At 40.2% G+C, this 15,438-nt stretch overlaps 1 protein-coding gene across 1 annotated transcript in view; it reads right to left on the reverse strand.

Annotated features, from left to right (window-relative positions):
* Nucleotides 1-1,990: 1,990 nt before the first annotated feature.
* LOC143284450 (calcium/calmodulin-dependent protein kinase type 1-like) overlaps nucleotides 1,991-15,438 on the reverse strand; it is a 175,027-nt gene continuing 161,579 nt past the window's right edge. The window contains exons 9-10 of the mRNA XM_076591088.1: nucleotides 13,532-13,619; nucleotides 1,991-10,783 (exon numbers count right to left, since the gene is read on the reverse strand). Of these exons, the coding sequence (XP_076447203.1) occupies nucleotides 10,682-10,783; nucleotides 13,532-13,619 (190 nt within the window). The 3' untranslated portion in view covers nucleotides 1,991-10,681. The remainder of the gene's footprint in view (nucleotides 10,784-13,531; nucleotides 13,620-15,438) is intronic.

The following is a 15,438-nucleotide window of genomic DNA, read 5'->3' on the forward strand; positions in this document are numbered from 1 at the left end:
GACCAGGACAGTTAGACATCTTTCACAGTCCATGTTTGTGGTACTCTTTGAGGACCAGGACAGTTAGACATCTTTCACAGTCCATGTTTGTGGTACTCTTTGGGGACCAGGACAGTGAGACATCTTTCACAGTCCATGTTTGTGGTACTCTTTGGGGACCAGGACAGTTAGACATCTTTCACAGTCCATGTTTGTGGTACTCTTTGAGGACCAGGACAGTTAGACATCTTTCACAGTCCATGTTTGTGGTACTCTTTGGGGACCAGGACAGTGAGACATCTTTCACAGTCCATGTTTGTGGTACTCTTTGGGGACCAGGACAGTTAGACATCTTTCACAGTCCATGTTTGTGGTACTCTTTGAGGACCAGGACAGTTAGACATCTTTCACAGTCCATGTTTGTGGTACTCTTTGGGGACCAGGACAGTGAGACATCTTTCACAGTCCATGTTTGTGGTACTCTTTGGGGACCAGGACAGTTAGACATCTTTCACAGTCCATGTTTGTGGTACTCTTTGAGGACCAGGACAGTTAGACATCTTTCACAGTCCATGTTTGTGGTACTCTTTGGGGACCAGGACAGTGAGACATCTTTCACAGTCCATGTTTGTGGTACTCTTTGAGGACCAGGACAGTTAGACATCTTTCACAGTCCATGTTTGTGGTACTCTTTGGGGACCAGGACAGACATCTTTCACAGTCCATGTTAGTGGTACTCTCTGGGGACCAGGACAGTGAGACATCTTTCACAGTCCATGTTTGTGGTACTCTTTGGGGACCAGGACAGACATCTTTCACAGTCCATGTTTGTGGTACTCTCTGGGGACCAGGACAGTGAGACATCTTTCACAGTCCATGTTTGTGGTACTCTCTGGGGACCAGGACAGACATCTTTCACAGTCCATGTTTGTGGTACTCTTTGGGGACCAGGACAGACATCTTTCACAGTCCATGTTTGTGGTACTCTCTGGGGACCAGGACAGACATCTTTCACAGTCCATGTTTGTGGTACTCTCTGGGGACCAGGACAGACATCTTTCACAGTCCATGTTAGTGGTACTCTTTGAGGACCAGGACAGTTAGACATCTTTCACAGTCCATGTTTGTGGTACTCTTTGGGGACCAGGACAGTGAGACATCTTTCACAGTCCATGTTTGTGGTACTCTTTGGGGACCAGGACAGACATCTTTCACAGTCCATGTTTGTGGTACTCTTTGGGGACCAGGACAGTGAGACATCTTTCACAGTCCATGTTTGTGGTACTCTTTGGGGACCAGGACAGACATCTTTCACAGTCCATGTTAGTGGTACTCTTTGGGGACCAGGACAGTGACATCTGGACTTCAAAAACTGCAAGTCATGAAAAGTATTCATGAATTTTTTTTCCTTGAGAAGTAAACCTTTAATCTCCAAACTGGGAAGGGTATTTTTCCTCTTTTTTTCTCCCCTTTTGATTATTAATCATTTATCTGTCACTGATATGTTTATATTAGTCAAAAAACCAAGCCATAGCAGTTGTTTGATATGAACATTTGTGAGCGAATAACAATACTTTACGGTAGCAAGGAAAATTCAAGAAACTTTTTCAAGTCAACCTGACGTCTCCTAATGGGGTGAATATTTTTCTTTTCTTTTTTCCTTTAATTATCTGTCACTGATATGTTTATGTTAGTCAGAAAAACAAGCTATGGCTATTGTTTGATATAAACATTTGTGAGCGAGTAACAATATTACATAAATAGTCAACAGATCCTCTTTGTCACACACATGTAAAAAAAAGTTTTAAGATATCCACCAACAACAGTGTCCCAGATTAAATGATTAATACGACAGAACAAAAATGAAATAGAGAGAGAGAGAGTGAGAGAGAGAGAGAGAGAGAGAGAGAGAGAGAGAGAGATATCCAAAATATGACCCTGAATACGTTAAAAAAAAAAAAAAAAAAAAAAAAAAAAAAAAAAATCTGATTTGTTGTCTGAACATGCAAACTCTCAGGAACTTTGAAAATAGTGCAGTGGTATCTCTCTGAATTTTCTCAACATGCACATCAATGCAAATTACTCTACAGCCTCACAAAATGAGACTTGTTATCAAGGACATATTTTCATAACGAATGCAGCCAATCCTCTTTCAACACAAAACTACCATAAAAGGACAAGAAAGATGATAATATACAGGGTATGGTCAGCTCATATGACAAGCAACAGAGGGGTAAGAAAACCTATGGGACGCATTACTTCCCCCGTGATGAGGAGGAAGAACAAGCTCCATCCAATGGGCTGTTCAGTCCATGTCAAGGTTTTCAAAAAAGTTTAGCATTGATCTCATTCACAAATAACAGCCTGAATGTCATCAAACAAAAGACAAAACAAGAAAACAACCAGAAAAAAAATCCCAAAAAACCACCATACAAAGTAATGCTGCTCCAAAATTGTGAAGGCGGAAAGGGAGGGAGGAATCTGTGGTCCCCAAGCCATCTCCCCCTCAAGGAAGTTTACCCTTTGCTAAGACAGTTATGTACCAAATAATTACACCTCACTTATATCCAGGCTAACATCTTCAAAGCTGGGAACTGCTGAAGCTCAGCTAATTGTAAATCTGTCCAAATCTGTGACTTCTTTCTTCTCTGTTCACCTACTTGAAATGAACATACTTGTTGGAATTCACATCTGTCATTCTATTTACTGGATATCTGCAGATTGTATTTTGTCTGTTAGTAAATAATTCTCTGCTTTCCAAAGGCTAACATGACATTCCTGCAAAATTCTAAAGATGAAAATCCAGTTCTCAGCACACAGGAATCATGTAAAAAAACACAACAGTAACAAAAAAAAGAAGAAAAAAAAGAAGAAAAAAGAAAAGAAAAAAAAGGCATCCACCTCTTAGCAGGTTGAAATATAAAGAAGAAGACAAACTGGTCCTCTGAAAGCATGGTGCAAAACTTCTCCCCAGCTGTCAACTCCATATAGGAAGGCCCTTCTCCATCCAAAGTGATTAGAAACCATTGGTTTTCCCCAAGTCCTGTGATGGCAGTGTTCACAGACAAGCGGTGAAAGATTCATATCTAATCTCACCTTCTGACTCAGAATGTTCAATAACCCTGTAACTATCATTTCAGACACCTACACACGGGATGAAAAAATGGGATAAGCTCTATTTGATACAGGAGCTTTCAGTTGAGGAAGTCAGCTAAACTAAATGGCATTGAACGAGTCCAGCCTGCGAAGGGTCCATTTGACAGTAAATTTCAGTTCTGCACAGCAGTATGTTGTATGGAAAAAAACCCACTGTAGAGTGTTACAGATGACTGCACTGGCTTCTTCATCTTCTGCACAGTTTGGCAATATGTGGACACACCTGCAGACAGCGCTATTTCTGTCAAAACAGCATCAACACATGTTCTATGGCATTAGAATCAAAGAGAGGGCAACAGACAGACAAGAGTACTGAAATCTTTAACAACAACTGTAAGAGTGAGATTTCTGAGAAATTGAAAAAAGAAGAAATATAAGTGTCTGCCAAAATTAAAACTAGTTTTGTTTGTGAACTCAATTGTTCACAATAAAAAATGACTTATTTATTAAAGAAAAAACCCACAAAAATCACAGAAAAGACTGAGGAAAAAAAGGAAAAATTTAAAGCTTTGAATATCTAGCATATATTTTTCAGTGCCCATGATTTTTGGTCGAAACAGGCGTGAGGTATGGCAAATGTTTCCCCCATACACACATGTTAAAGAACATAAATGTACAAAGTAAACTTTACTGGCATGCATATATTCGGCCCAGTCCAACAAAATTATTAGCATGATATGACACAATTACAAAAGGAAAAAATAAAACAACCAACCATACACACAGTCTTCCATATAATGCAGTTTGAATAGCTTTCCACATGAGAATATAAAAATTCTTCAACATTTCAACTTGTTGTTTACGTACAATGTCTTGTGGGTGTAGTATCAGGTTAAGTAGAGCTATACCCAGATGAAACAAACACACATGTACAAGTGATCTAAAAGGAGGTACATGTAATCTTCAGTCCATAAAAATGCACAAAACAATAGGGTTAGGAGAAGTAATCATATCTGTATGTTTTTTTCCCCTTTCTTTTCATTTCAATCTGACTGGTCTCCAGCTAACTCCTTAGGATCTAGCCCAGGTCTTGTCAGTAACTGGTCTATCACCTGTCAGTAACTGGTCTATCACCTGTCAGTAACTTGTCTATCACTAGGTAAAACAGCAATAAAGACAAGTCTATCACTAGGTAAAACAGCAATAAAGACAAGTCTATCACTAGGTAAAACAGCACTAAAGACAAGTCTATCACTAGGTAAAACAGCACTAAAGACAAGCATATTGATGCATACCCTTTTTCCTCTTGGAAAGGAAATGATCCCTCTTCCTTTCAGAAACAAAACATCCTACCTACGGTTGTTACAGAAAGATGTGATTCATCTAAAAACCAACACTCAGCACATAAAATGTTGACAATAAGACAAATCATTGCCCTCTAAAGAATACAACGGGGATAAAAATATACATAAATCCAACAAGTAGCATGGATGACATTCAGTACCCTAGCTCTTGTAAATGCATCTCAGGAGATTCATGTCTGTGTGAACAAGGTTGACAAATGCAAACACCAGAAATAAGTACAGCTCCAAAAGTGTCCCTTCCTCACAACCTCCCTAGCACTGGCAAAAAACAAGCACTGATGAAAACACCACGAGAACTAAATTAAACATGCCCACAACAGGAAAATCAAGATGCTAAAATTTTGAAACATATAATAACTGGGGAAGAAACACAAACCAATTAAAATGAAACTTAAAGCTATGCCGAAAAAAGAAAAAGAAAACATAACTAAAATTTGCTTATAACAATGACTGGCCAAACACAGGAATACAGGAATAATATTGTCTAGTGGAAAACATTGACAGAGAGTGGCTTTGGAAGATGGCTCTAACAGCTTTTGAAAATAACATCATGTGTTTTCCATGCATATCCAATGACAAAAACATCAACAGCTAACTTCCCTACCAGCCCACAGAACCAGAGGGAAATGTACAAAACTTCAACACACTTGCATGTCACTTTCAGCGTAACTGAAAACACTTGCACACATTTGCATTAACGCATTCCCGCCACTTTTGTGACACAATCATTTCCGAATGACTGCTACACACCAACAACCCATTCTGTCATCGATCTTGTGCCCTATGTGCTGTTCAAATAAAATGGGGGCACCCACAAGCAAAAAAACAACAAAACAAAAAAAAACCAAAACAACCTTGCATCCCGTCAAAGATTCATGAACCATCTATATATATCTCTCTCTCTATTTTTTTTTCTTATAACCGGCTTGCCCTGCACACACACACACATATATGCTGTTTTAAACCTGCTTGCCCTGCATATATATAAAAAAAACCCAAAACCCCCCAAAACGAACAAACAAAAAATATATATCTATGTGTGCTGTTTTAAACCTGCTTCCCTGCATAATATATATATATATATATATATATATATATGCACACACACACACAATTTTTTTAACCTGCTTGTCCTGCTCATCAAAGACTCCAACAATGTGACTGGTCTGTCATGATCAACACAAAGAACAGACATACATAATATGCATCGCCTTAGCTTCTCTTCATCTCTGTGCACTATGACCACCATTTCTTTCCCCCATCAGGCTCATTATCCACAAACTTTGCACAGTGCTTAAGTCTGCATTTCTCCCCTGGAATTTAAAAAACAAAACAAAACAAAACAAAAACACACAACCCAACTCTAGAAATCTCACGCAAACACACACACAGCTTGCTTTTCCTAGTATTTACAATGACTAGGAGTAATATATCAAGTAACATTTTAGATTAACTTATGCTTCATTATTATTCATGTGCATTTACTTTTAAACTATTTTCCAATAAACAAATGAAAAAAAAAAGAGAGAGAAAAAGAGAGAAAGCGATACACAAATGAACTGTTTTTTTTTTTAAACTGTTAAAGCCATCTGCAGTTAATGGCAATATCTGTCCCCGACACTTCATCTGCAGTTAATGGCAATATCTGTCCCTGACACTTCATCTGCAGTTAATGGCAATATCTGTCCCCAACACTTCATCTGCAGTTAATGGTAATATCTGTCCCCGACACTTCATCTGCAGTTAATGGCAATATCTGTCCCTGACACTTCATCTGCAGTTAATGGCAATATCTGTCCCCGACACTTCATCTGCAGTTAATGGTAATATCTGTCCCCGACACTTCATCTGCAGTTAATGGCAATATCTATCCCCGACACTTCATCTGCAGTTAATGGCAATATCTGTCCCTGACACTTCATCTGCAGTTAATGGCAATATCTGTCCCTGACACTTCATCTGCAGTTAATGGCAATATCTGTCCCCAACACTTCATCTGCAGTTAATGGCAATATCTGTCCCTGACACTTCATCTGCAGTTAATGGCAATATCTGTCCCCAACACTTCATCTGCAGTTAATGGCAATATCTGTCCCAGACACTTCTGCCTTTTGTTTAATGAAACAAAATACCCGATGCAAATTTCAGCTCCAGAAATGAATATGGGTTCAATCAACATGTTCAGAAAATAATATCCCAAATCCAGGGCAATATTTTCCCTCTGTCTAAGCTTACAATATACATTGAGTAAATCTATCTACAAAATACTTTAGTCAATTTTTTCTAAAAAAATATATATAACGATGTAGCTGATAAAATGCAAATTGATTACATGTTTAGTTTGATTTTCATTATGTCTTGGGAAAAAGAGGTTTTTATATTTATTCATCCTAGAACAAGTAAATGACCAGTTGATTTAAAAAAGAAGAGGTATCTTCATATAAATTACAAAGATTCATCCACTCCCTAGATTCATATTTATCTGATACCCATGAGAATAAGAAAAAAAGAAGAAGAAAAAAAAAAGAAAAAGAAAAAAAGAAAAAGCATTTCACTACAAATGATTACTAGACTTTGTCAGACCTAATCAACTGTTACAATATCTAACTTCCTGTATACAAGCAAGTAAATATATGTATCTGTGCAGTTCGTATTGTATATACCCTCAGTCTGAGTTCTTTACTTACAAAATAACAGCGCCATGGATATGTTTAGCATTTTTCCTCACAGTTCTTTCCCTTCCCAATGGTGATAATTTAAAAAATCTGTGGTAGTCAAATCTGTGTGGTCGTTTTGTCAGCAAAGACCTTCACGCACATTAAAAAAACCAACCAACCAACCCAAATCAAACAAACAAACAAAAACAGAATACCCCAGCCAGAAAGAAATCTGAACACACCCAGACTTCTTGCTTGCATACACTACAGTCATACAACAGAATAAGGAGAGAAAAAAACACACAACCAAACAAACAACCTTTCTGATTGGGATGGGATGAACAGAGAGAGAGAGAGAGAGAGAGAGAGAGAGAGAGAGAGTGGGTTCTCAACAAAAAGAGACCAAGAAGATGATGAAGTGAAAAAAATGGCAGAAGAACAGCAGAGAAAAAACAACGCCAAGTGACATGTCAGCGTCTGTACAGAGAAAAGGAAGACAACTGTCTTGTCAGGACAGACACCAGTCAAGGGAGATAACTAGTAGGAAGGGCCATGATGTCCATCATAACCTCCCTTGTCCTTTCACTGTCCTGCTGTGTTCACACATAATCAGCCCAGACACACACACTTGCACATACTAACACACGCACACAATCCACCAACACACATACTAACACACGCACACAATCCACCAACACACATACTAACACACGCACACAATCCACCAACACACATACTAACACACGCACACAATCCACCAACACACATACTAACACACCCACACAATCCACCAACACACACACACCTTGCTTATTCCCCAGACCCCCACCCCCAATGTCATTTCAGTTTTCAATACATTCATTCATGTGTCAAAGTGTGCACACAGACATCTATCTACACATTCCTTTTATAGTCATGGAAACTGTCAACACATTCAAGAACCAGATGTGATACAAATAAGATATGTGTCCATCAGGAGCTATACTTAAGTAAGTTTTGGTATTTATCTTTTATCAGTTAAGTTTGTTATATACTCAACACATGTGTATGAATTGGACAGGATGGCTTGTAACCTGCATGCAGGCTGTGTGTTTTTGCGTGTCCATGCATGACAGAGAAGAAACAGTTGGTCACATAAACCAGCAGCTGCATGGAGGTCTGGTTTGGAATGAAGGACAACATCAGATGAAGCAGCAGCTGACATGAAAGAAAGAAAACTCAGAGAGAGAGGAAAGAGAAGAGCTGTTCAACGGGAAGGAAGAACAAAGCATCTTCCACTTCTCTGTTGAAAAAACAAAACATCTTGGACGTCAAAGTGCACACACACACACACACACACAGAGTACAACACAGCACTTATACACACAGATCAATGTGTCATCACTGGCAAAGAACTTGCCTTTGTGGGGATCTTCTCTCTCTTTAACAGAATATAAAAACACAACTTCAAGCAGATAAGAAGCAATTGCTCATATGGTGACATGTTCACAATAAAATATCCTATCACTTTTAAAGACTCAAAATCACATGGGTAAAAAAACCCTCAACAACTCTAAAGATGACAATCTCTAACATATTAAGGCTACAGTCACACAAAAAAGATACAGGATTCAGTTACAAATACTGTCACTTTTAAACAGGGACAACACTGCTGAACTCACTCTCTGGGAGAACAAAGCGCACAAACAAAAAAGGAAAAAAGTTAATATACCAAAGACAAAAAGATACAAAAAAATTCATTTGTCTACATATTTTGGGGGGAATTTTTTTTTTACCACACCAGAAGTCCAGGAAATAAAGAGGACTGAAAGAAAAAACTGTGTAATGACGAGAAAATTCAACTATTAACCACTATTAACCCGTACCACCACCTCCACAAAAAACCCAACAAAACCTAACACAAAAAACCCCAAGCCCCCCAAAAAACAATAAGGAATGGAAAGAAAATGATGGCAAAGACTGACCAATCCTTCACAACTCAACCTGTTGGGAGTTCCACATTAAGCTTTAATGATGCCTCAAAGAGAAGATAGTGGAAGACCCAGGAAACATTTGGGCCCACAGATTTGGGAAAGATAAGGGGCAAGGGGGACAATGGGGAGGGGAACCTATTCAACCAGATCTCAGCTGCTCAGTCATTAAAAAAAAAAAAAAAAAATCTTCCAAACCAATCCCCACAGCCATTCAAGAGCCTGTTCCATTCATCCAACCAGTCAAAACAAAATCACAGCCACTTTAAAAAATCAACTATAAAGATGAAAAAAAAACAACCCCAAACAAACAAACAAGAAAACATTGATATTGTGGTGCCTGTCAAAAGATTTTTTTAAAGTAACAAATTGAGGAAAAAAATAAGAACTATAAAGAAAGAAACCAACTTAAACTATTTCTATACAAGCAAGAGCCCTCAATCAAAGAAACAAAGCCATTGCATCTGACCATGACATACATGAAGAAAACACTCCTGCACAAGTGCATTTCCTCCATGTGTGGATAGAACAACTCAGTTCAAAAATGCATGTATCAAACAGGAATAATCATCAACATTCTGAAGCCTTTTTGAGGTCCACAAAACAATATAAGAACAAACAAACATCTACCTGGGCAAAAGAGAGAGGGAGAAAACAAAACAAAAACAATACCAAGCAAACCTGACCAAAACAAAGGGCATGGGGACGGGGGCAGAAAAGACACAGTCATTCTGTGATGTTTATGTTCACACAGGCAAAGACAGCCCCCACTCAAGGGGACAAACAAGAGAGATGGACAGACACACCGGCAGACAGACAAACAGACAGACCAACACAGCCACAACTGCACAACACCACAAAATGCCACACAATCACGCAAACAACAGCAGGGGGGAGGGAGGGGGGGAGGGGCGGGGACAAGCAAGCATGCAGTGCCGTGCAGAGCGCAAAACACTGACCACCTGCAAGCACGACTGACAAGTCTTCATGTCAGTCTCTGTGGTATGGACGCACATGACAGGCAGTGTCACAGGGCAGCAGATAGAGGGCGGGAATGAAGAAGTGGCATGTGGATTGAGGGAGGGGGAGGGGGGGGGGAGGGAGAGTTCACCTCCGTTATATGTCACCAACAGCCATGGAAAAGTTTACAAGGGGGAAACAACTGTGTGAACACACAACAAGTCACTGGTACCGTCCTGCTGTTTCTATATGTATAGCTCTCTCTCTCTCTCTTCTTTTCTTTTCCTTTTTCCAGTTCCTACAGCTCCTCCTCTTCCTCCTCCCACAAACAGCACACACGCTCCATGGACCAAACATGACCAGACATCATAATAATATATACTGATAGAAAAATAAAACTGGGCTGAGTTCAAACAGCATGGTATGTAGTAGAAATGCCAGCGAGGAGACGGGGGGGTGGGTGGAGAAAAAACAAGTCACCACAGGCTTGTGGTGACTCCCAGGGTTCCCCCGTGTTAACCGCAGGGCGGTCCTCCTCTTTCAAGCGAGTGGCAGTTGACAGTCGATGGCAGCTTTCCCGCAGGTCTGGGCAGGGGTGTTGGCGTCCCCCCGCTGACAGGCCGAGGGAGAGGAGAGTGACACGGGGGCCGGCCGGTTACTTGCTCTGTGCCGTCTGTGACTGGTTCTGGTGGCTCTCCTCCCTGTTCATGGCCAGCTTCTTCATCTGCCGGATCACCGCCGTGGCATTGTAGGCTTGCTGCACAGAGAGAGAGAGACCGTTCCGTCCATGTCACAGCAAAAATAATGGTTATAAAAGTGAAGGTCGCTTTCAGTTTTCTCATTCTCTCCCCTCATCCTTTCTCTCTACACCCCCTAGCCCTTTTTTGAATTTAACAAATTTGATCTAACAGATGTTTTCTTTTTTTTTTTTTTTTACCTTGCAACAAAGGTCATGTTTCCATCCCCCCAATCCAATTCTTTAAGTGCTTTTCAAACAGAACAAAAATGTATTCACAAACAAGAAAAAAACACCCCCAACCTCTCCCCCCCACTTAATTATATCTTTATACAGCCCATTAATAAACATACATAAATATATATATTACAAACACACATACTAACATGCATACACTGTCATGTACATTTCAGAATATAACAATGTTGTGGCTGCAAAAATGGCTGCCAGGATAAATGGTTCAAGTTTTACAAAATTTCATGATACAACAGATGATGTTTGTTTATTACTTCAAAGAGACTACAGCTCACCTTCCACTTGATTTTGGTGAATGTTTTCACTACACATGGCTGTCATCTCTACACATACCTTCCACTTGATTCTGGTGAATGTTTTCACTACACATGGCTGTCATCTCTACACATACCTTCCACTTGATTCTGGTGAATGTTTTACTACACATGGCTGTCATCTCTACACATACCTTCCACTTGATTCTGGTGAATGTTTTACTACACATGGCTGTCATCTCTACACATACCTTCCACTTGATTCTGGTGAATGTTTTACTACACATGGCTGTCATCTCTACACATACCTTCCACTTGATTCTGGTGAATGTTTTCACTACACATGGCTGTCATCTCTACACATACCTTCCACTTGATTCTGGTGAATGTTTTCACTACACATGGCTGTCATCTCTACACATACCTTCCACTTGATTTTGGTGAATGTTTTCACTACACATGGCTGTCATCTCTACACATACCTTCCACTTGATTCTGGTGAATGTTTTACTACACATGGCTGTCATCTCTACACATACCTTCCACTTGATTCTGGTGAATGTTTCACTACACATGGCTGTCATCTCTACACATACCTTCCACTTGATTCTGGTGAATGTTTTACTACACATGGCTGTCATCTCTACACATACCTTCCACTTGATTCTGGTGAATGTTTTCACTACACATGGCTGTCATCTCTACACATACCTTCCACTTGATTCTGGTGAATGTTTTACTACACATGGCTGTCATCTCTACACATACCTTCCACTTGATTCTGGTGAATGTTTTCACTACACATGGCTGTCATCTCTACACATACCTTCCACTTGATTCTGGTGAATGTTTTCACTACACATGGCTGTCATCTCTACACATACCTTCCACTTGATTCTGGTGAATGTTTTCACTACACATGGCTGTCATCTCTACACATACCTTCCACTTGATTTTGGTGAATGTTTTCACTACACATGGCTGTCATCTCTACACATACCTTCCACTTGATTTTGGTGAATGTTTTCACTACACATGGCTGTCATCTCTACACATACCTTCCACTTGATTCTGGTGAATGTTTTCACTACACATGGCTGTCATCTCTACACATACCTTCCACTTGATTCTGGTGAATGTTTTCACTACACATGGCTGTCATCTCTACACATACCTTCCACTTGATTCTGGTGAATGTTTTACTACACATGGCTGTCATCTCTACACATACCTTCCACTTGATTCTGGTGAATGTTTTCACTACACATGGCTGTCATCTCTACACATACCTTCCACTTGATTTTGGTGAATGTTTTACTACACATGGCTGTCATCTCTACACATATCTTCCACTTGATTTTGGTGAATGTTTTCACTACACATGGCTGTCATCTCTACACATACCTTCCACTTGATTTTGGTGAATGTTTTACTACACATGGCTGTCATCTCTACACATATCTTCCACTTGATTTTGGTGAATGTTTTCACTACACATGGCTGTCATCTCTACACATACCTTCCACTTGATTTTGATGAATGTTTTCACTACACATGGCTGTCATCTCTACACATATCTTCCACTTTATTCTGGTGAATGTTTTCACTACACATGGTCAGTCCATTTCCTATGCCTTCCACTTGGTCTTGATGAGTGCTACCCGCACTAAACTGTCCAGCACTACCCATATCTTCCACTTGGTCTTGATGTATGCTACCCACACTAAACTGTCCAGAACTACCCATATCTTCCACTTGGTCTTGATGAGTGCTACCCACACTAAACTGTCCAGAACTACCCATATCTTCCACTTGGTCTTGATGAGTGCTACCCACACTAAACTGTCCAGCACTACCCATATCTTCCACTTGGTCTTGATGTATGCTACCCACACTAAACTGTCCAACACTACCCATATCTTCCACTTGGTCTTGATGAATGCTACCCACACTAAACTGTCCAACACTACCCATATCTTCCACTTGGTCTTGATGTATGCTACCCACACTAAACTGTCCTGCACTACCCATATCTTCCACTTGGTCTTGATGAATGTTACCCACACAAACTGGGTGTTAAGTGTAGGGTTTATTGCTGTGATTGACTGATTTGGAGGAATGTGCATAAATAAAAGGTAAAATAGGATTAAATAATTAATAGGATCCTGCTCGCAGCACCAAATGTGATGAATCCTACATGATGCATGTGGTCTTGGCGAATGTTACTGACACTACGCATGACTATCAGTCCCACCCATACCTTCCACTTAGTCTTGGCGAATGTTTTCAACATCTGGGCCTTTACTGATGGGTGGATGTTCTTGTCCAGAGCAGTGTTGCCAGAGATCCTGTAACACAGTGCATCACCATAAATCAATCTGGGGGGAAAAAACCCACACCTAAAAAAACATTATGATGCTTACAGTGAACAGTTTACATTTCTGTGATGCCATTAATGAATGTGCAGAACCATCTAAAACGTTTAAGGCTTACAACAGTCTTATGGAATAAAGTCCTCATGCTACCAAATTGGGAGGGTGGAGAAAATAGAAAAAAAAAGTAAAAAACCTCTCTTCCAAAACCAATTTTTCTTCAGTTTGATGTCTCCAACACACACAAACATACTGGTTCAATTACATCCATGTTTTTGGTAAAACTTACTAATAAAGCATTTCATTTTTTCAATCTTCAATATGTAATCAATAAAAAGAGCTCAAGGATAATCTTACAGTTCCGTAACCAATATATTACATTTGATTTGAAGAATTCTCTGTTGATAACAGTTCATTTTCTTCAGTTTTCAGTCTTGAAATGACCCTGAATACCATGTAAAGTGGCGTGCACAGGTTTCCATATTCAATGACTTTCTGCACCATTAGCACAGCATTAGAAAACAGTTTTAATTTTTCCAGACTCCCACATCAAAAGGAACACTGTTTCCATTTTCTGAAAAGTTAGAGAGAGACAGAGAGAGAGAGAGAGAGAGAGGGGGAGGGGGGGTTTGGGGGAATAGGGAGGAAGAATGGGGGGAAGCAGGTTGAGAAATCCACCTCTATCACCCCATGCACAACCAGCACCTGAATCTGCTTTGATGAAATGAGGAGCTAATGATCATCACCTTCTGTGCTCATCAACATCAATAACACAGCATGAAAGGCGATCATCCAGTGTGTAAGATAACACCAACCATGCTGTTTCAGCTCCTGTCAGGGGATCAGGGTGCTTGTCTAATGATTTGGGGGGTCTCCAGTTGATTTGGTAAGGTGTCACTTTCTTGTCACTAGAGAGTGGACTTTGGATTGTTACTGGTCCCTGGGGGGGCAAGGTTTCGCAGTATGCTTGTAAACTCTATTTCAACCAGCAACAACATCTGATTTAACTCACTTTTGGGGGGGATTTGAAACTGTTGTTGTTTTTTCCCCAATAATTTTCTTTCAAAGAACTGTTCAAAAAACTACAGAACTTTATAATCTAAACAGGCAACAATGCAACTGCATTAAATTCAAACTGTCGGTTACCACACACACAGAAATGTCTGTCACAACATTGACACAAGGGCAGTGCTTCTGCCCACAGCAGAAAGCAATTTTTTGGGGTGTTTTTTTTCTTCATCTTCCCCCCCCCCCCCCCTCCCCCCTGTTTAATCCACATGTTTGTTTGAAGGGTTCCACACACAAAGGGGGTTAAGCCTCAGGCATGTCCTTTGTTTACAGCGGCTTATGTCCCCTAAATTCAGGCTTCACCAAGGGCATCTAGCTTTTCTGTTTGTACAAGGCTGATCCCACAGATCAATAATCAGGGCCCAGTGATGGAGGGGGACAGGGCAGACTGGAATTAATAAATAATGGGGAAAAAGAAGGAATTGGTGTGGGTTGAGGGGCTGGGTGGAGAGGAAGTAGGGGGGGTGGGGGGGGGAGAGAAAACAAACAACAGGAGAAACCATAGAAACACACACACATTCCCAAACACACACACACATACCTACACACTCACACACACACAAATACACATGCCGATATGATGGATGAAACTGTAGGCTTCTGGATTTCCTTTCTTTTTTTTTTCTGTGTGTGTGGTGGTGACAAGGGTGTGGGTGAGCTGTTTTATCACACTGCAAGCAATGGGTAAACTTGTGCATTGGAACAACCACAGGTCTGGTGACAACTG

This window comes from Babylonia areolata, chromosome 8 (genome assembly GCF_041734735.1).
Source record: "Babylonia areolata isolate BAREFJ2019XMU chromosome 8, ASM4173473v1, whole genome shotgun sequence".
NCBI classification, from domain to species: Eukaryota; Metazoa; Mollusca; class Gastropoda; order Neogastropoda; family Buccinidae; genus Babylonia; species Babylonia areolata.